Genomic DNA, 21,183 nt, shown 5'->3' with positions numbered 1-21,183 from the left:
CAGATCCCTGAAAGTTACCTCACAGATGCATAGGGTAGTTAAGAAAGCTTATGGGGTGTTAGCTTTCATAAGTCGAGGGATAGAGTTTAAGAGTCACGATGTAATGATGCAGCTCTATAAAACTCCGGTTAGGCCACACTTGGAGTATTGTGTCCAGTTCTGGTGACCTCACTATAGGAAGGATGGGGAAGCATTGGAAAGGGTACAGAGGAGATTTACCAGGATGCTGCCTGGTTTAGAAAATATGCATTATGATCAGAGATTAAGGGAGCTAGGGCTTTACTCTTTGGAGAGAAGGAGGATGAGAGGAGACATGATAGAGGTGTACAAGATAATAAGAGGAATAGATAGAGTGGATAGCCAGCGCCTCTTCCCCAGGGCACCACTGCTTAATACAAGAGGACATGGCTTTAAGGTAAGGGGTGGGAAGTTCAAGGGGGATATTAGAGGAAGGTTTTTTTACTCAGAGAGTGGTTGGTGCGTGGAATGCACTGCCTAAGTTAGTGGTGGAGGCAGATACACTGGTGAAGTTTAAGAGACTACTAGACAGGTATATGAAGGAATCTAATGTGGGGGCTTATATGGGAGGCAGGGTTTGAGGGTCGGCACAACATTGTGGGCCGAAGGGCCTGTACTGTGCTGTACTATTCTATGTTCTATGTTCTATGTTTATCCGTCCACACCTTACTCTCCCTTTTGAGTGTTTTTGGGTTTTCAGTTTTTTTTTGAGGTATTACAGATATGTATCACGTGCCTTTTTTGGTTTACAAAAAAAAAACAAGCTAAGTTTCTGTGCTATGTAAACGTTGTTCGGCCATTCATTCAACTGCTTTGCTCTCAGAACACAAAGAAATGCGCCTGGTTAAAGGAAATCACAGCTGTGAAGGCAGAGTGGAAGTGCGGTACAATGGGAGGTGGGGAACAGTTTGTTCCGAGAACTTGGATAATACAGATGTGAACGTGATCTGTAAGCAAATGAAATGCGGACCCGTAAAATCTATTGAGTATGACTCCCAGAAGTATGGAAAAGGATCTGATCCAATATGGCTGGATGAAATAGAATGCCTCTCGTACGATTCGACTCTTTGGCAGTGCCATGCAGAACCTTGGGGAAAACACGACTGTCAACATAACGAAGATGTAGGTGTTGAATGTAAAGGTAACAGATGGAACTCATTATCTAGTGATTTGCATTATAGACGTAGTTGTGTAAAAAAAAAAGACAGCATTTTTCTCTTGTCATCAGAAACGGAAATACGGGAGAGGTCCAGTGTAAAGGGTTGCGAGGCATCCTATGTATCTCAAGCAGGTAATCTGCGCTGCAAGTTACAATAGCATTTATCAGTTTACATTCAGTTTCCAGCTTTGATTAATGCAAAGTAAGTGTTTTTTTTTCTCTCTGCGATAGAACTACCGTTGCGTCTTTCTGCCAGCAACACTAATTGCTCCGGAAGGTTGGAAATGAAGTTCAATAATATCTGGGGCACGATATGTGATGATTCCTGGGATATAGCAGATGCCAATGTAGCGTGCAGGCAGTTGGGCTGTGGCTCAGCCCTTTGGACCGTCATGTCGAGTAAAATTGTCCTGGGTGTCGGTGATATTTGGCTGGATGAAGTGAAATGCAAAGGAAGTGAAGCTTTTCTGTCCAGTTGTCCTGCCTCTCCACTCGGTCAACATGACTGTGATCAGAAGGAAGATGTCTTTGTTGTTTGTTCAGGTAGGTGTCCTTGGACAAATTCCGTGTTTTCTTCAATTGATTTATAAATGTCGGAATCATAAACAACTGTAAAATAAAACCTAAAAAAGATGAAGTTATTCATATTTCTCCAATAATTCTCTTCACAACAGAGTCCGTGCCTCTCACTGGTTCGACCGGTTCAGGTATTTAATATTATGGCATTTCTCCTTTATTTGATCTCCAAAGTAGTTTAACAGTACTGATTTTCCTCTGTTACTACTTGTCAATTCCAAAGGAATTGAGCGGTTAACTGAGCGGGGAACATATTTGCCGAAACCCTTATTGTCCAACCAAGTGTTCGGATCAGGTTTTGTAAAATTCTTAAAACTAATATATCCAACTCCAGCCAAATACCTGGGAGAGATTAACTTATGTGGACATAGGGATAATTGGCTCATTATTGAGCATCCATAAAGTGCCTTGAAAAGGTGCTCTTATTGGAACGTTGAAGAATTTCCACTGTACATTTGGTAAATCATTGTTGATCTTTGTGTGAATAATGACAGTTAATTCATATCAGTTGTTGGAACCAATATCACCTGCGACTTGGAGAATTAGTGCAGGCTCTTTGTTGTTTGATACATTAATGCGGAACCATTTGCTCTTGTCTTCGTTCATGCTGAAGTCATCTAGATAAGCCGCATACAGTGAATTTTGTATCAGTATGGTAATTGCAAGAAAACCCAACACCACATTCCAGAGATTGGTAGTTAACACCTCCCTAGAATACTATATCCTTGGCTTCTGGCCAGCAGACTCACAATCGAACTACTGATGTTCCAAAACTCAGTGTCCTCTTCCCCTATCGTTCTCGTTGTACATTTATTGCTGCAGGCCAGATACTGCTTGAACTCCATTTACAAGTTTTCTGAAGATACCATCATAAAAAAAAAATGCCACATCACGACAACGAGGGGTCAATGTACAGGAAGGGGACTGGAGGTGAAGTAATGTAGGTTGATTAAAAGAACCTTTCCCTCAAGGACAGCAGAACAAACGAGGTTATCGGTGAATTCAGAGATATGTTATGTTTACATAGACAATATTGAGGGTGAATGTGCGGAAAGTTTCAAGTTACAAGTTGTGAACATCTCCAGCAGTGTTTCGTGCTCTAACCAGGCAGGGAGGTCGGCTCAGAAACCTTCCTCACATGCCGAGATTTAATTTCGTCCGGAAAGAATGTTGATGAGTTTGAGAGATAATTTTGACATTGGTGGATTGATCGAGAGTCATTTTGTTGTTTAATATCATGAGGAAACAAATGCCATGCAGCGTCGGGAGGCTAGACGACTTTAGACGTACTTTCAACACAGATTGTTCGCTACAATGAGTTAACATAACATTATGATTAGTAGCAGGTTATCGACCGTCCCATAACCTACTATAAGTGCAGCAGACATTTGAACTGAAGAGAAAAAAAAGGAGAAGTGCTTCCAGCCCATAAAATATGCTTTGTACTGGGGCTTCAGTGCTATAATTCCACTACTTTGATCTCTATAATTCCGAGCATCTTGAATTGTGAAAATGGATGCTTGTGGTTGAAAGGATTTGGAATCGGTATGAATAATAGAAACCACGATCCACCTTAGAGCAGTGGATATGCTTGCCGGGACAAATACCCTTCTTGCTGAAATAACTTGACCCTTTATTTATTCAAGATGTCCTCTGGACTCCGTGTGTACGTGTTGTTTCGTTTCACAACGGAAATTTCAGCCACAACTCTGTGACCTTTGACAATATCCATTGCCTATTATGTAACTGCTCATAGGCGTCATGTTTTGAACAGATCGTTCTGTCATTTAAACAGGTTATCCTGTTCGACTGACAATATATTTTCAGAGCTATTGCCTTCCACCTGAGAGACATCCACCAATGGATTCTAATTTTTTATATCTCCATAATTCTGTCATGGTAGCATTTGTTTCCTTTGCCTTTGACATTTTCACCACGGATGACGTGTTGTCTAATGTTTATCGGGTTTTGTTCCATCGTGTCTTTTTGCAAGGTTGAGTTTTTTTCCAACATCATAACCCGTAATTATCACTTCCGTTGTTTTACACGACATATTTGATATCTTTCCATAAATCTTATTCTACGAGTAATTCCGAATTATGCAGACTTTCTTCGGTAATTAAAAATAAGCATTTCTCTTTGTGAATGTCTAAACCTTAAAGTTATAATATCTGTTTAAACTTATCTACTGAATTTGTGTTTAAGTATTGGAAAACAAGTTCTCCTCCATCTTGTTTGCTCTCTGCGTGACTTTCGGAATCGTTGTCGTGGGCGAGCTATTTACAATGATGGTGATAATGCGGAGAAGAGGTAAGATTCAAGCTTTATACTTTATTATTTTTCGGAATAATATTTCAAATGTTGTTAAGAATAATAGATGCTGATTTTTTTACAGACAGTCGTGTTATTATCCGGTACAATACGGATGGTACCCTCACCTATGTAGTAATAATAACCACCGTCTCATCATTTGCAATGAAGTTTACCAATACCATGGAACAACAATTGGCAAATATGTTTTATGTATCCAGATACAGCCTGCGTTCAGTCTTTCTACTGTTACTGTAATTAGCCCATATGTACAGATTATATGAATGATGACAGAATTTACAAAGTGCTTTCTCATCATCAGTCACATATGATTGTTTTTCCATTTTTATTTTTAATACCGAGAGGTTAACCCTTCAATTTGTGTCTTGTAAATGAACATGGTTTTTCGAACCTTCACTTCAACAGACACAGTGTTTAGAGGTAGAGCTTCACCTGATATCTTTTACCAAGCAATTTATGAAGAAATTGAGGATACTCCCCGCATCAAGTACTTGAACCATGCACACGATTCAGGTACGTCTTGCTTCTTTCATTTACTTTTCAGGAGGTCAAAACCGATTCCTTCCATACCGGCACAAGAAATCGAGATATACCACTTAAAAATAACAAAACGTACTTCAAAGTTGAAATGAAAAGAATTACAGAAATATAGAAATGAAATGTCTGACGACAAGATGGCCCAGAGGAAAATCCAGACCTTGGGTTATAGAGTTCATGGCGGAGGGAAGCGAATGCTCTAAGTTTTTGTTTAAATAAATCTTCCTCCCTTCGTTCTTCTTGCACAACTAGAGCACTGTGGAGACTAGGTAAATTCATAAAATGTTCCTCTTGCAGGATGGGCAAAGGCAAAGCGATCTTTAGTGTCCGTGGCGACTGCACTTGCAAGATTTGCCTCAAGCTGCAGTTTCCTACAGACCGTGCAAAGGAACTAGATGAATTCCCGATTATTAGGGAGGCTGAGAGGCTGACCGGCGGGACTTGTGGGTAGCTACACCTAAGGGGCAGGACACAAGTAACTGGCTGACCTTCAGAAAGGAGAATGGGATGATTAGCCAATGCAGAGTACCACCGTGGCTGCTCTCCTCAACAACAGTGATACTGCTTTGGACACCGTTTGGCAGGAATGATTTCTCAGGGAAAAGGCATACTGGCCAGTTCTCTGTCAGTGATTGTGGCTCTGTGGCTCAGAAAGAAAGGGAGGAGGAGAAGCGTCCTGCACTGCTGGACGATTCATTTGGTTAAGTAATCAGACAGATGTTTCTGTCTACGTGACCGATATTATTATTTCCTAGTTGGCAGGGTCACGAACATCTCTGATCAACTCCAAATAATTATTAAGTCGGGAGTGGAAGAGTGACCAGCCACATGTCATGATCAACGTCGGTTTGTAAAGAAGGGTGATCAGGTCCTACAAAGAGTGCTTACGGAATTAGGAGATGAGTTAAAGGACAGAAATTCCAGGGTTGTGATCTTAGGATTGCTATGAAGATTATACTGAAGGAACCGTTTGATAGTGCTGAAAAGTGGTGAGGTGTGGGTGTGGTTGTGGTTTAAATTACACTTGTAGGCGGATGCGAGCTAGGGCATAAGAACAGATAGTGGAGTGGTTGTGGGGAACATAGTTGTTGAGCGAACATACAAAGGGAAGAATCGAGAGAATGAGCATGTTCTGATTTGCGTATTTGTAAATGAACGAAGTATGCAAGGAAACGTTGATGAGCTTAGGGTTCGGATCAGCACATGGGGCTATGGTATTATTGTCATTAGTGAAACCTGGTTGCAGCCTTGACAGGGTCGTCTTACAGAACCCCAGGATTTCATTGTTTTAGACTTGATAGTACAGCAGTGATTAAAGGGTGAGAGGTGACATCACTTATTTGAGAAGATGTCACAGCGGAGTCCAGTAGGAAAGACAGATGAGCTCGTCTGCTGAGGCTATATGGGCGGAACTATGGAACAAGAAAAGGACGGCGACTGTAATATATTTTTTTAACACCGACCAACTGGCATTCAGCCGGATTTAGAGCAGCATCATTAAGAGAAAGAGAGGGAGAGATAGAGGAAGGAAGGGTTGTGGGGGGGGGGAGACAGAGACAGAGACAGAGAGTTCAGACTGCTGCAAAAGCATATGGCAATGATGGCAGGTAATTTAAAACTCTCACATATTCATTGGGATCCTCATACTGGAACCAAGCCTGAAGGAATGGATTGTCAACTATAGGCAGGTGACTTCCGAATTAGATAGAGCGAAATACTAGATCTTCTATTAGGGATGAGACAGAAGAGGTGTCAGGAGTTTCTGTCGTGGAAAACTGGTGATCATAATTCCATTAGTTTCAAGATAATCGCTGAGAAAGATAGATGTGATCATCGGGTTGGATTTCTCAATTGGGGAAGGACTAAATTCAATGGTGTAAGAAAGAATCTGGAAAGTGTGAATTGGAATAGGGTGTTTTCTGGCAAAGGCGGTCTTGTTAAGTGGGAGGACCTCAAAAGTGAAATTCTGAGAGTACAGACTTTGTATTTGTTAGACAGAATAAAAGGCAACGATAACATGTCTGGGGAAATTAATAATTATCCTTGAGGGAAGAAGAGGGTACTACCAGAGGTAGCAGCAGCTCCGTATTTTCTGTCTGGGTATGCTGGGTATGAATAGAGATTTTTCATTTTGATTAACAAATGCCCCTGCCCCCAACTTCCTCTGTACCCAATTCTGGCATTTTACCTTTTCTCATCTTCCCCGGCTCCTTATATCTCTTACTCCTTCCGTCTCCTGTGGTCCACTCTCCTTTCCTATCAGAATTCCCTTTTTCTCCAGCACTTGATCTTTCGCACTTACCTGGCTTCATATATCACCCCCAGCTAGCCTCTTCCCCCTCCTTTCACATTACAACTCTGACACCTTTCCCCTTACTTCTGAGCCCTGAACTTAGAACATAGATCATAGAATAGTACAGCACATTACAGGCCCTTCGGCTCACAGTCTTGTGTCGATCCTCAAACCCTGCCTGCCATACAACGTACCCACCTTAAATTCCTCCATAATACTGTCTAGTCGTCTCTTAAACTTCACGAGTGTATCTGCCTCCACCACTGACTCAGGCAGTGCATTCCACGCACCAACCACTCCCTGAGTAAAACAACTTCCTCTAATATCCCCCTTGTACTTCCCACCCCTTACCTTAAAGCCATGTCCTCTTGTATTGAGCAGTGGTGCCCTGGGGAAGAGACGATGGCTGCTAACTCTATCTACTCCTCTTATTATCTTGTACACCTCTATCATGTCTCCTCTCATCCTCCTTCTCTCCAAAGAGTAAAGCCCTAGCCCCCTTATCTCTGATCATAATGAATACTGTCTAAACCAGGCAGCATCAAGATAAATCTCCTCTGTACAATTTCCAATGCTTCCACATCCTTCCTATAGTGAGGCGACCAGAACTGGACGTAATAATCCAAATGTGGCCTAACCAGAATTTTATAGAGCTGCATCATTACATCGCGACTCTTAAACTCTATCCCTCGACTTATGAAAGCTAACACCCTATAAGCTTTCTTAACTACCCTATCTACCTGTGAGACAACTTTTAGGGATCTGTGGACTTGTATTCCCAGATCCCTCTGCTCCTCCAATCTACAATGTATCCTGACATTTACTTTGTACACTGCTTTGGAGTTTGTCCTTCCAAGGTGTACAACCTCACATTTCTCCGGGTTGAACTCCATCTGCCACTTCTCAACCCACTTCTACATCGTAACGATGTCTCTCTGCAATCTTCACCAATCTTTTACACTATATACAACACCACCAACTTTTGTGTCATCTGCAAACTTGCCAACCCACCCTTCTACCCCCATATCCAGGTCGTAAATAAAAATCACTAAAACTAGAGGTCCCAGAACTGATTCTTGTGGGACACCAGTAGTCACATTCTTCCAATCTGAATGTACTCCCTCCACTACAACGCTCTGCCCTCGGCAGGCAAGCCAATTCTGAATACACCTGGCCAAACTTCCTTGGATCCCATGCCTTCTGACTTTTTGAATAAGCCTACCGTGTGGAACCTTGTCAATGCCTTACTAAAATCCATATAAATCACATTCAGCACACCAACCCTCATCTATATGCCTGGTCACCTCCTCAAGGAACTCTATCAGGCTTGTTAGGCACGATGTGCCCTTCACAAAGCTATGCTGACTGTCCCTGATCAGACCATGATTCTCTAAATGCCCATAGATCCTATTTCTAAGAATCTTTTCCAACAGCTTTCCCACCACAGTCGTAAGGCTCACTTGTCTATAATTACCCGGATTATCCCTACTACGTTTTTTGAACAAGGGGGCAACATTCGCTTTCCTTCAATCCTCCGGTGCAATTCTCGTGGACAACGAGGACATTAAGATCCTAGCCAGTGGCTCAGCAATCTCTTCCCTCGCCTCATGGAGTAACCTGGGGAATATTCTCTCAGGCCCCGGGAACTTATCCATCCTAATGTATTTTAACAACTCCAACACCTCCTCTCCCTTAATATCAACATGCTGCAGAACATCAATCTCACTGATATTATCCTCACCATCATCAGGTTCCCTCTTATTGGTGAATACTGAAGAGAAGTATTCATTGAGGACCACGCTCAATTCCACAGCCTCCAGGCACATCTTCCCACCTATGTCTCTAATTGGTCCTACCTTCACTCCTGTCATCCTTTTCTTCCTCACATAATTGAAGAATGCCTTGGGGTTTTCCTTCACCCTACTAGCCAAGGCCTTCTCTTGCCCCCTCCTTGCTCTTCTCATCCCTTTCTGAAGCTCCTTTCTTGCTTCCCTATATTCCTTAATAGACCCATCTGCTCCTTGCTTACTAAACCTCATGTATGCTGCCTTCTCTCGCCTGACTAGATTTTCCACCTCACCTGTCACCCATGGTTCCTTCACCCTACCACTCTTTATTTTCCTCACCGGGGCAAATTTATCCCTAACATCCTGCAAGGCATCTCTAAACATCGATTACATGTCCATAGTACATTTCCCTGCAAAAACATCATCCCAATTCACACCCGCAAGTTCTAGCCTTATAACCTCATAGTTTGCCCTTCCCCAATTAAATTTTTTCCTGTCCTCTCTGACTCTATCTTTTTCCATGATAATGCTAAAGACCAGGGAGCGGTGGTCACTGTCCCCCAGATTTTCACCCACTGAGAGATCTGTGACCTGACCCGGTTCGTTACCTAGTACTAGATGTAGTATGGCCTTCCCCCTAGTCGGCCTGTACGCATAGTGGGACATGAATCCATCCTGGACAGTCTTAACAAACTCTGTCCCATCTAAACCCTTGGAACTAAAAGGTGCCAATCAATATTAGGGAAGTTAAAGTCACCCATGATAACAACCCTGTTGTTTTTGTACATTTCCAAATTCTGCCTCCCAATCTGCTCCTCTGTATGTCTACTGCTACCAGGGGGCCTATAGAATACCTACAATAGAGTAACTGCTCCCTTCCTGTTCGTGACTTCCACACATACTGACTCAAAAGAGAATCCTGCTACATTACCCACCCTTTCTGTAGCTGTAATAGTATCTCTGACCAGTAATACCTCTCCTCCTCCCCTTCCCCCCGCCCCATCCCTTTTAAAACACTGAAATTCAGGAATATTGAGAATCCATACCTGCCCTGGTGCCAGCGAAGTCTGTGTAATGGCCACCACATCATAATTCCATTTATGTATCCAAGCTCTCAGTTCATCACCTTTGTTCCTGATGCTTCTTGCATTGAGGTACACACACTTCAGCCCTTCTACCTTACTACCTTTACACCGTTTATTCTGCTTCTCTTTCCTCACAACCTCTCTATATGTTAGATCTGGCTTTACTCCATGCACTTCTTTCACTGCTCTATCGTTCCGGGTCTCATCCCCCTTGCAGATGAGTTTAAACCCTCTCGAACCTTGCTAGCATACCTACTTGCAAGGATATTGCTCCCCCCCTCGAGTTCAGGTACAACCCATCCAATCTGTGCAGGTCGCATCTTCCCCAGTAGAGATCCCAATGATCCAAAAATCTAAAACCCTGCTCCCTGCACCAACTCCTCAGCCACGCATTCAACTGCCATCAGCTCCACTTCTTACCATTACTGTCATGTAGCACTGGCAGCAATTCTGAGAACGCCGCCCTTTTTCTTCAGTCTTCTGCCTAGTTCACGAGACTCACACTTCAGTACCTCATCCCTCTTCCTGCCTATGCCGTTGGTAACAACATGTATCACGACTTCTGGTTGCTTTCCCACTTGTACCAGGATGTCTTGCACCCGGTCAGAGACATCCCGGACCCTGGCACCCGGGAGGCAACACACCATGCGGGTGTCCTTCTCACGTTCACAAATTCTCCTGTCTGCTCCCCTGACTATAGAGTCTTTAAGTGAAGAAAGATCTTCATTTCAAACTTAAATGATGTCAGCCCTGCTAAATTCCTCCTGCAGTTTCTGTGTGTTGTTTTAGATTTCTAGCATCTGCAGACTTTCTCGTGTGCATAACTGTTAGCGTCTGCAAGAATGATGAGACGGATGTCAAAGGTAGTTTTTATACACAGATAGCTGTCGGTTCGTGAAACGTTCTGCTGTGGTAGTTGTAGCAGCAGATACACCAGGCACATTTAAGAGACTCATACGAAACATAGATGAAAGTACAGCGGAAGGCTATGCGGGATGGAATGGTGGGGCAAAGAGTCTGTGAAGTGCTGTAATATTCTATGTGCTCTGCTGGAGATTCTTGAAATCGCACTGAACTTGAGTGCTGGAGGGAAAACAGCGCCGATTGAGCTGCAGTGGAGAACTGATGTTGCTAGCAGTAGTGCCCTCATCCATCTTAAAAAAACAAATCATTATACTCTATCAGTTTGTGTCATTGCTATCTCTTGTTCTTCATCGTATTACAGACATTACTTTCCTTCTCTCACTCACCCAGCATATCTACTCTGCACTATTTGCATCGGCCTTGATTCTCACTTTTCTGACTACGATCAAACTAGTCTCACACGAAGTTCCCACACTACTCTTACTGAGATGATGAAGAATTTATGAATTCCGTCCTGTAGACGAAATAAATCTCTCCATCAGTTATCTCTTTCGTTGTCTTCTAGTCGCTGGTTCCAATGATTCCATCAATCAAATCGAATATTACACCAGTGATGCATTTAACAGCACCGAAATTAAACCAGGATGTACTGAAAGAAACTCTGGTGTTCAAGGTTGGGGTATGCTTCTTTGTGATGTTATTTTTCTTGTTTATTTATCCATTCTAATGGCCACGATCATAACTCGACCAAGCAAGTTTTACAGGAATTATGACTTTAAGTGATACGAAATGTCAAACTTCTCTGAGGGATTTTCGTTATTCCATGTGTGTGCCAAAAAATCTCGCCTGCAGACAGGCGAGTTGTTGAATTAAATGCCATTTCTTTGTGAATTTCGTTTTGGGATAATCAGAGAGCAGTTTTGGTACACGATAACTTGTTCAAAGCCAACACACTGATAAAGATCCGTCCTTTATCAGAATGCCGATCTCACGTGGAACAAAAATAATATCTCTCATCCAGCAGGGCGCGGTGTACAACATCTATTTTCAGGAATAACGATTTGATTCATGCTTCCTCCTAGATCTGTTTCCCAGCGTATGTGATGGCGTTGAGTGCAAATCCATTGATTCTCCTGATGCTGCGATCCCGATACCCGACGTTGCGGACGATCCGCTGATGCTCAGAGTTGCCGTTGATGACCTAGAAAATGAAGGTAAGTTCAGCTCCGTCACATGCGTACGAAACAAAATTTGGGGTAACAAAACATTGATCGTCTTATGCTTTTGACGCATTCAATGTTATGTGTATATTTTGATTCGTAAAAATACATGTCCTGGGAACGCAGTTCCCAGCAATTATAAATTTTCCGGTGGTGCATTAAAACTTCCATCCCTTTCACTCCCAAGAGGCGTTGACAGCTCGGTCAGATACTTTACATCTTCACCATGAAGTCAGTAAGGAAGGATTTTTTTTGTAAGTTTGTGTTTGTTCACTGTTTTTGGCCCGTCAGCTGTAATTTAATATTAATTGTAATCAGTTGAAATTAGAGTTCACGGAGTTGCTCATTTCCTGGAGGGCTTTCCTTCACAGCAAAATGTACTGTGTACATAATATTTTAATCTTCGATCCAACTAATTAAATCCAGGATAAAATTTCATCGATTTATCTTGAAATGTGCTCTATTTTTAGTTGATATCTATCATGACGCATTACCGTCTGTTCAGGTTGAGGAGACGAATATTTTCAGTGAAATTGCCCTGTCCCCTCGAATAACGTCACTGAAATAAAGAAGACAGATAATATCTCCAACCCTACTTTGTATTTCATTTACAGTCTTCACTTAACCAGCTTAATCCATCAACTTTGTTTCTTTTCTTAGGTAAATTATTCTGAACTCCACGATCACTTCTTCTAATGAGAGTCCTGAAGGGAGTGGAAATATTCCAAATAGGTATCCTTTCATCTCTCCTGAAAGATGAACATGTAGATCGTCACGTTTTTGGTTTCTCACGCAGTAATACCAATAGCAGAAAGGTTGAGTTATCTTGAGACATTGGTTTTCTCTCTTGCCTTAAAACTTGCAAGAAATCATGTTTATTCAGGTGACCGGAAAGAAATCTGGTAAAATTAAAATGAAAATCAGTATTTTACTTCTTGAGCCTTCATGGTACTCCGTATGGTTCTTAAATATATCCGAGGATGTTCAGAAGAATGGTTTTACGGCTTTATCGTTCTTTATTTTGCTGTGGTTGGTGCCAGCCGCAGTTTCAATTTACCTTGTTCGGTGAAAGTTACAAACAAAAATAAAATAAATATATTATTTTATTATAAAGTGATTCTAATTCATGTTATTAATGTGTTCATATTTTGTCCTATACTTGTTACAACCACCGATTCGGCAGCGCAGCGGATACAGCAATTGCGCTCGTGAATATACACGTTTCAGTTAATTATTATTTCATTGTGATAGTATTTAACTCCATTCATTCGTTCGTAGTATTTGTCGATACTTGGACACAGCACAGCAACGCTTCGTTTCCTGTTTGCATTCGGCCTTGCCTGAGAACTTAGACTGTCGAATGAACTGACTCTAAAGACATTGGAACGTACCTATGTGGAACCCCAGGCAATTATCCCCTGAACATGTCCCACATTTCTTCCGTACGTTTCCCTGAGAACATCTGTTCACACTTTATGCTTCCAAGTTCCTGCCTAATAGCATCATATTCCCGTTACACCAATTAAACCGTTTTTCTAACTTCTGTGTTCCTATCCCTCTCCAATGCTATGGTAAGGGAGATAGTGTTGTGATCCCCATCTCCAAAATGCACTCCCACTGAGAGATCTGGCACCTGACCAGGTACGTTTCTCAAACACCAGGTCAAGAACAGCCTCTCTTCTTGTAGGATTATCTACATATTGTGTCAAGAAACCTTTCTGAACAGAGCGTAACAAACTCCATGCATCTAAAGCCCTTGCTCTCGGGAGATGTCAATCAATATTTGGGAAATTAAAATCTCTCACCTCGAGGACCCTGTCATTATTACACCTTTTCAGAATCTCTCTCCCTATATGCTCCTCGACGTCCCTGTTACTAATGGGTCGTCTGCAGAATAACACCCAGTGGAGTTATTGACCCCTTCCTGTTCCGAACTTCCACCCACAGAGACTCCGTAGATGATCCACTCATGTCTTCCTCCTTTTCTGCAGCTGTGACCCTATCTTTGATAAACAGTTCGACACCCCCACCTCTTTTGCCTCCCTCCCTGTTCCTTCTAAAACCTCTAAAGCCTGGGACTCTAAGTAACCATTCCTGGTCCCGAGTCACCCCAGTCTCGGTAATGGCCACGACATCATAGCTCTAAACACGGATTCATGCTCTAAACTAATCCGCTTTGTTCATAATTCTCCTTGCACTAAAAGAGACACATCTCAAATCACTGGTCTGAGTGTGTCTCTTTTCTATCATCTGCCTATCCTCCCTCTCGCACTGTCTACAAGCTTTCTCCATTTGTGAGCCAACCGCCCCTACCTGGGTCACTTCAGTTCGGGTTCGCACCCCCAGCAATTCGGGTTTAAACTCTCCCCATTAACCTTTGCAAACTTCCCCTCCAAGATATCGGTCCCCCTCGCATTCAGGTGCGACCCATCCTTTTTGTACAGATCACACCTGTCGCAAAACATGTCCCAATGACCCACAAATCTGAATGCCTGCACCCGCTCCAATTCCTGAGCCACGCATTTATCCTCCAGTTCATTCTGTTCCTATACTCATTGTCACGTGGCACAGTAGTAATCCCTAGATTATGACCTTTGAAGTACTGCTTCTCAATTTCTCAACTTCCTTCCTATCTCCCTGTAGTCTGTTTTCAGGACCTCCACCCTTCTCCTACCTATGTCGTTAGTGCCAATATGTACCACGACCTCTGGCTGTTCTCCTTCCCACTTCAGGATATCCTGGACGCGATCAGAACCATCCCGGACCCTGGCACCTGGGAGGCAAACTACCATCCGTGTTTCTTTCCCGTGTCTACTCCCCGCCCCACAAACTATGGAGTCCCCTATCATTGCTGCCTTCCCTTTCCTTTCCTTTTCCCTGTCCTTCTGAGCCACAGGTGCAGACTCCGTGCCAGAGGCGCGGCCACTGTTGCTTCCCTGAGGTAGGCCGTCCCCGTCCCCCCCCCCACCTCAGCAGTACTCAAGTAGAAGTACTTATTATTAAAGGGGACAGCCACGGGGGTACTCTCTAATATAATATTCTTGCCCTTTAATCTCTTAACTGTTACCCACATCCCATCATTTCCCGAGGCCCTTGTGTGACGACTTGCATGTAGCTTCTATCTATAAACTCCTCACTCTCCCTGACCAGATGAAGGTCATCGAGCTGCGTCTCCTGTTCCATAATCCGGCCTCTAAGGAGGTGCAGCTCGACGTAACTGGCGCAGATATGCCAGTCCAGCAGGCTGGGAGTCTCTAGGACTTCCCACATCTGACACCCAGAACAGAATACCAGCCTCACACTCATGCTTCCTGTCTGTATTTTTCACAAATAACTGACCTCGCTTCGGCCCTGTTAAGCCAAAGCCCTCTTACTCTGTCTACCTCTATTGCATCGCCCGCTCTTCTGTCACCCGCTCGATGAAGCTTTTTAAACTCTTTTCGCTGTTCAGACTGGCTGATGATCACACGCTTGCGCAGTCGTGCCTCGATCAAACCGCTGAAAAAATAACTGTCTCCTTTTAAACTCTTCTCGCTGTTCAAACTGGCTGACGTCCACGCTCTCGCGCAGTCGTACCTCGATCAAGAAAAAAAAAGAAATAATCTCTTGCAAACCCTGCCAGAGTGTCGTACGTCCGACGTCGGCTCCAAACTCGTTCGAAATTGTCCGTGCGCCCTTGAAATAGCCCTACGCAAATGATATCTGGTTTTCTGGTACAGACCTGTGTCGCCGAACTTGAGTGCCACAAATCTAGCCTCCAGGAGACGCGGTACTATCATGTTCATCCACGGCTTTTGGTTTGGAAATGTCCAGTAAGTCTTTGCAGGCACACACTCATCCACACACGTTTTAATGTTGTCGGTACCAAAGCAACATACTGATTCAAATTCAAAGATAAGTCCCTGAATACAGTCCAGTCCACCGATTCAATGCAGTCCTGTAGGCGCTTCTGTGTTTCCCTTGTCCATACCTTTTTGACCTCACTAGTGGTGGTGTAGACTTAAATCTCTGCCAATTCTCAGAGAGTAGAAGTGCAACCAGGTAATCAGACTTCCCGAGGTGAGGGCGTGGAATAGCATGGTAGACGTTCTTCATGGTATGTGTAGCAATGGTCCAATGTGTTGTTTCCTCTGGCACTGCAAGTGATATGTTGATGGTAATTGCTCAGTGATTCTTTCAGACTGGCTTGATTAAAACCCTCCAGAACGATGATAAAGGCGTTAGGGCGTGCTATTTCATGCATGTTGAATTCATCACTCAGATCATCAAAAGCCTTATTTGAAATTGGCCAGATTTGGAACGTATACCGCTACCAAATTGATCCCGGAATTCTCCCCTGTTAGGTAAAATGGACGGCACTTAACTGCTACTCCAGGTCTGGTGAGCAGAATTGTGAGAGCGCCGATATATTTATGCACCGAGGAGGGTTGATCATGAGGTATACTGATTTAGAGAGACGCTATAGGTCTGTCCTGACGGTGTATAATAAACCGTCGACAAGAAACTCTGCATCTGTCACAGAGGGTTTAACTGCGATTCCCTGAAACAAAGGACACACGCGTTCCTAATATCCCTCTGATTCAGCACCCTAGCTCTGAGATCATAGATTTTATTCACGATACTATATGTTTGCCAGCAAGATTGTCGGAATTGGCAGTTTAAAACCCTGTTTTCATAAACGCACTTGTGTCCCCGACCAGCATCCACATTTCCTATGTGGAATCCGGCGAAGAATCTGTCCAGGATCAGCATTGCTTCCATCAGTTTTAAACAGCCATAGTTCGTCTGAACGCATTAACACGACTTTGTTGACCGTACTGACCTTGAAAGCAGTTGTGCTTTTTAGCTGTATCAGGCTGAAAGGAGGAAATTTCATCGTATCTGTTGAGAGTTCAGCTGCCACACGAGTTGCCTTGACGCGCCCCGGAATCATTACTTTAATCATATTACCTTCCCTTTGATCAATGAACTTAATGATTGTGGTATCATAGTTTGTAAAGTGTAAAACTATGGAGATGAGGCAATAACATCCCAAACTTCGATGAATGATCCTATGAATTTAAATATAAGCCATAAAAATATTCGGTTCATGTCTGTCACTGGGCTTCCCTATTACCTTACCTTTTAAGCAGATAATGATGACTGTGCGTCAATAGCAATAAAACTTTTCTCGGAAATCACGTTTTCGTATATGTAAAAGCAACTGCTGTCACTCCAGTATAATATAAATAATAGAATAGTGCGGCACTGGAAAAAGTCTATGTTGTGCTGAACCAGCTAAAAGGCAAATCAAAACACCCAAACAGTAATCCCTCCTCCCTACACAATGCTCAAATCCTCAATCGTCCTTATATCCACCCACTTATCCAAACGTCTCCTGAATGCCTCTTATGCATTTGACTGTACCACCATACCAGGCCGTGTATTTCAGACGTCCACACTTCCCTTTTGCGCCATTCTTTCTTCCTCTTTTCAGATTAATTCTGCTCTAGTCCTTTAATTTTCCCATCTCCTGGATTCACTCATCACCTTCTAGGTAATCTTCCTTTCCTTCCCACACCTTATTCGTGCGTATTTTCCTTGATTGTTAAGGAAGGGTTTACTTTTTATCATAAGTGATGCGTGAGCTGTTGAGTTCTTCCAGAATTGTGTGTGAGTTGCTGAGAATTTCCAATATCTATAGAATCTCTTGTTCTTATTCAATTATAAAACGGTAGATCTGGTAGTTTACTGCTACGTTGTTATTGGGGAACCTTGGAAAGCGTGCAGAGGAGATTCAAGAAAATGGTCCGAGCATGATCCAGTGAAAAGGCAGTTTATATGGGTAAGTGTACGGGCAGGATATGCAAAAAAAAATAACTCTTATGTTCGGCAAAAAATAGTGACAACTACCCCACCCCATCCCTCGACATCAGGCTCGAAAACCAGGAGAGGGAATACATATACGTAGATGTAAACCAAGAAAAAAATGTGAAATATATTAACATTGTGGCTTCAGGTAATTGTGCAAATCCATTATGAACTTTTATCCAATCAAGCTATCCAAACAGTTTCAGCTCTGTAATTCAGTACTTCTTTAGTTTGTGAAAGATTTTCTGATTCACCCTCAACGAGAAAAGGAGGGATTAATTTACAATTCTCTGTAACTCATAAGAAAATCCCGCACGACAAACTGAATCGTGAGAGATAGATGTAAATAGGCTCATTCGCAATAAATTTTAATACTTTTCCAGTTCTTTTCTTTTAAATTTATTATGCAAATTTGCAAATTTTGGAAACAGACTGAAATATTTCTCCAAGACCTGTAGCTGCACTGTGCCAGTGCAGATCCAGCTGCTGTTCCATAGCTAACCACCGGAGGGCAGATGTGGGCCGTGAATGCAGACCTCGGAATGCAGCTGACAACGTGGTCTGAACAACGATTTTCGTTTCTGGAATATAAGTTATATTTAAACATGATCCCATTCTACTGAAAGCAAAAGATCCCTATTCTCAAATTAAAATAGAATAATTATATAAGTAAAACACAAAAACAAAGTGCTGGTGAACGCAGTAGGCGTCAGGACGAAGGGTCCCGGCCCAAAACATCATCTGTTACTCTTCCTATAGATGCTGCCTGGCCTGCTGCGTTCACCAGCATTTGTGTGTGGGTTGCTTGAATTTCCAGCATCTGCAGATTTCCTCGTGTCTACGAAAATTATTTACGTAAAGAGGGATCAATTTGAGAGAATTCCTCTGTCACCCGATTCCTCACTCTGCAAGGAGCAGATGGTCTTTCAAATTCATAGCGTATTTCTGGTTCTTCTACTGTGATGTCATCCGAAGAGCAGGGTGACGGAAATTGAATTCGAAGACTGCAAGCTTACCCTTGTAGCCTCGATGTATCGTGAACAATTCTGGCATTGCTGTTGAGAACAAATGCTGCACTCTTTCAAGTATTTCTGAGTCACAGTGCTTTAAGGAAGCCACGAAGCAATGAAGCTGCAAAACAAGCAGCACATATCATAGTTGCTGGTAAATGCAGCCAGCCAGGCAGCATCTCTAGGAAGAGGTACAGTCGACGTTTCGGAAAGAGACCCTTGATCACGACCAACTGAAGGAAGAGCTAGTAAGAGATTTGAAAGTGCGAGGGGCAGAAGGAGATCCAATATGATAGGAGAAGACAGGAGTGGGACGGATGGAGGCAAGAGCTGGACAGTTGATTGGCAAAAGGGATATGAGAGGATAATGGGACAGGAGGTCCAGGGAGAAGGAAAAGGGGGAGGGGGAAAACCCAGAGGATGGACAAGGGGTATAATCAGAAGGACAGAGGGAAAAATAGGAGCGAGGGAGAAATAATGTATGTGTGTATATAAATAAATAACGGATGTGGTACGAGGGGGAGGTGGCACATTAGCGGAAGTTTGAGAAGTCAGTGATCATGCCATCAGGTTGGAGGCTACAAAGACGGAATATAAGGTGTTGTTTCTCCATCCTGAGTGTGGCTTCATCTTTACAGTAGAGGAGGCCGTGGATAGACATATCAGAATGGAAATGGGATGTGGAATTAATATATGTGGCCACTGGAACACGAGCTACAAAACAACATCGAGCAGAGTGTATGTTAACATAATTAGGACAAATGTCATCTTGCAGTCCATCAAAGAAATATTTTATTTTTATGCAGATGTTGGAAATTCGGGAAGCACACACAAAATGGCTGGAGGAACTCAACAGGCCAGATAACATCTATTGGGGAAAAAAAGTGCAGTCGAGGTTTCCGGCCGAGACCATTGGGCAGGACCGGCCGAAGGGTCCATGCCTGAATTGTTGACTGTACATTTTTCCACAGATCCTGCCTGCTCTGCTGAGTTCTTCCAGCATTTTGACTGTGCCGTTTTTCTTCTTACCTCTCAGATTGCCGAATGTCAGCGCTGTTTACAGCTAACAGAATGGTAATTACGATACAGAAGAAGTATGATATCCAGAAAATCTTTCAGTAGATTTCTGACGGCTGAATGGAAGATTTACTTGCAATTATGTGATATTAAGACAGATACAATGAGTAGAATTGGGCCATTCAGCACATCGAGTCTGTTCCGTCCTTCCTTCATGACTGATTACGAATCCCACTCAAGCCCATGCTCGTTATTGCTATAACCTTTGATGCTGTGGCCAATCACGGAACTATCATTTTTTGCTTAAAATATACCCACGGTCAGGGCCTCCACAGCTATCTGCGGTACAGCATTCCACAGAATCATTACTCTCTGGTTGAAGAAAAAAAATCCTGTTCTAAAAGGTCAGCCTCAGATCTAAGTCTGCGCCCTCTAAACCTGGATCCCCCCAGCACGGGAAAATTCCAGTCCACATGCACCTTTTCTTAAAGGGTGCTTAACAATATTAGGGTGATTTAGATGAGATCTCCCGCATTCTTCCAAATTGCAGGGATTACAGGCCCAAAGTTGCCAAAAGCTCTTCATAAGTTAAAACTTCATTCCCAGAGTCATCCTCGTTAGTCTCCTCTGGACTCACAATGACAACACAACCTACCTGAGATATGGGGACCAAACGTCACGTGCAGCCTGACTGGTTTCTTATAAATATTCAGCATTATCTTCTTGTTTTTTTTTTAATATATTCTATTGTCACTGAAACGAAAAGAACATTGCATTCGCCTTCATTACCATTGACTCAACTTGTAAATTAACCTTCTGAAAGGCTTGGACGAGACCTCTTTAAGTCACTCTGCTCCTCTGAAGTTTGAATTTACTCCCAATTTGGATAATAGTCTGCACTTCTGTTCCTTTTACCAAAATACATTATCACACATTTCCCAACACTGCATACCACTCTGCCAATGTTTTGTCCATTCTTCCATTTTTTCTAAGTCCTGCTTGGATCTCATTGCTTCCTCATCACTGCCAGTGTGTTTCCTGTAATGCCACGGGACTTTATCTTGTTATGCAGCCTTGTACGTGTTACCTTATCAAATGCCTTCTGAAAATCCAAGTAAATGTCCACCCTGCTTGTTCATTCCTCGAAGATCTGTGGAAGGTTTGTCAGGCGGGATTTCTCTTGGCAGATACCACGGCGACTTTGATTTCTGTTATCAATACTTTCCAAATGCCATAGAAGTTCATCCTTAATAATAGATTCCAACAATTTTCCAACCACTGATATTGGGCTAACTGGCCTAAGATTTACTTTCTTTTTTCTTTCCTCCCTTCTTAATGGGTGGAATGACATTTGCAATTTTCCAGACCTCCTGATTCATGCTAGAAACGAAAGTTTCTTGAAAGATTATCACCAAGTCAACTGCTTTATCTTCAGC

General features: G+C 42.8%; 1 protein-coding gene across 2 annotated transcripts in view; it reads left to right on the top strand.

Annotated features, from left to right (window-relative positions):
• The window catches only part of LOC140201805 (scavenger receptor cysteine-rich domain-containing protein DMBT1-like), a 42,470-nt gene extending 29,502 nt beyond the window's left edge, over window positions 1-12,968 (top strand). The window contains exons 8-16 of one of the 2 annotated variants that reach the window (XM_072266494.1): window positions 842-1,159; window positions 1,247-1,309; window positions 1,409-1,720; window positions 1,852-1,884; window positions 3,959-4,063; window positions 4,490-4,597; window positions 11,216-11,323; window positions 11,733-11,864; window positions 12,531-12,968. In XM_072266494.1, the coding sequence (XP_072122595.1) occupies window positions 842-1,159; window positions 1,247-1,309; window positions 1,409-1,720; window positions 1,852-1,884; window positions 3,959-4,063; window positions 4,490-4,597; window positions 11,216-11,323; window positions 11,733-11,864; window positions 12,531-12,544 (1,193 nt within the window). In that variant the 3' untranslated portion in view covers window positions 12,545-12,968. Of the gene's footprint in view, window positions 1-841; window positions 1,160-1,246; window positions 1,310-1,408; window positions 1,721-1,851; window positions 1,885-3,958; window positions 4,064-4,489; window positions 4,598-11,215; window positions 11,330-11,732; window positions 11,865-12,530 lie in introns of both variants that reach the window. The other variant, XM_072266492.1, reaches the window with a different exon arrangement.
• The last annotated feature ends 8,215 nt before the right edge of the window (window positions 12,969-21,183 follow it).

Source organism: Mobula birostris, chromosome 8, assembly GCF_030028105.1.
Source record: "Mobula birostris isolate sMobBir1 chromosome 8, sMobBir1.hap1, whole genome shotgun sequence".
NCBI classification, from domain to species: domain Eukaryota; kingdom Metazoa; phylum Chordata; class Chondrichthyes; order Myliobatiformes; family Myliobatidae; genus Mobula; species Mobula birostris.
This window is presented reverse-complemented; position numbering and strand designations above follow the sequence as displayed.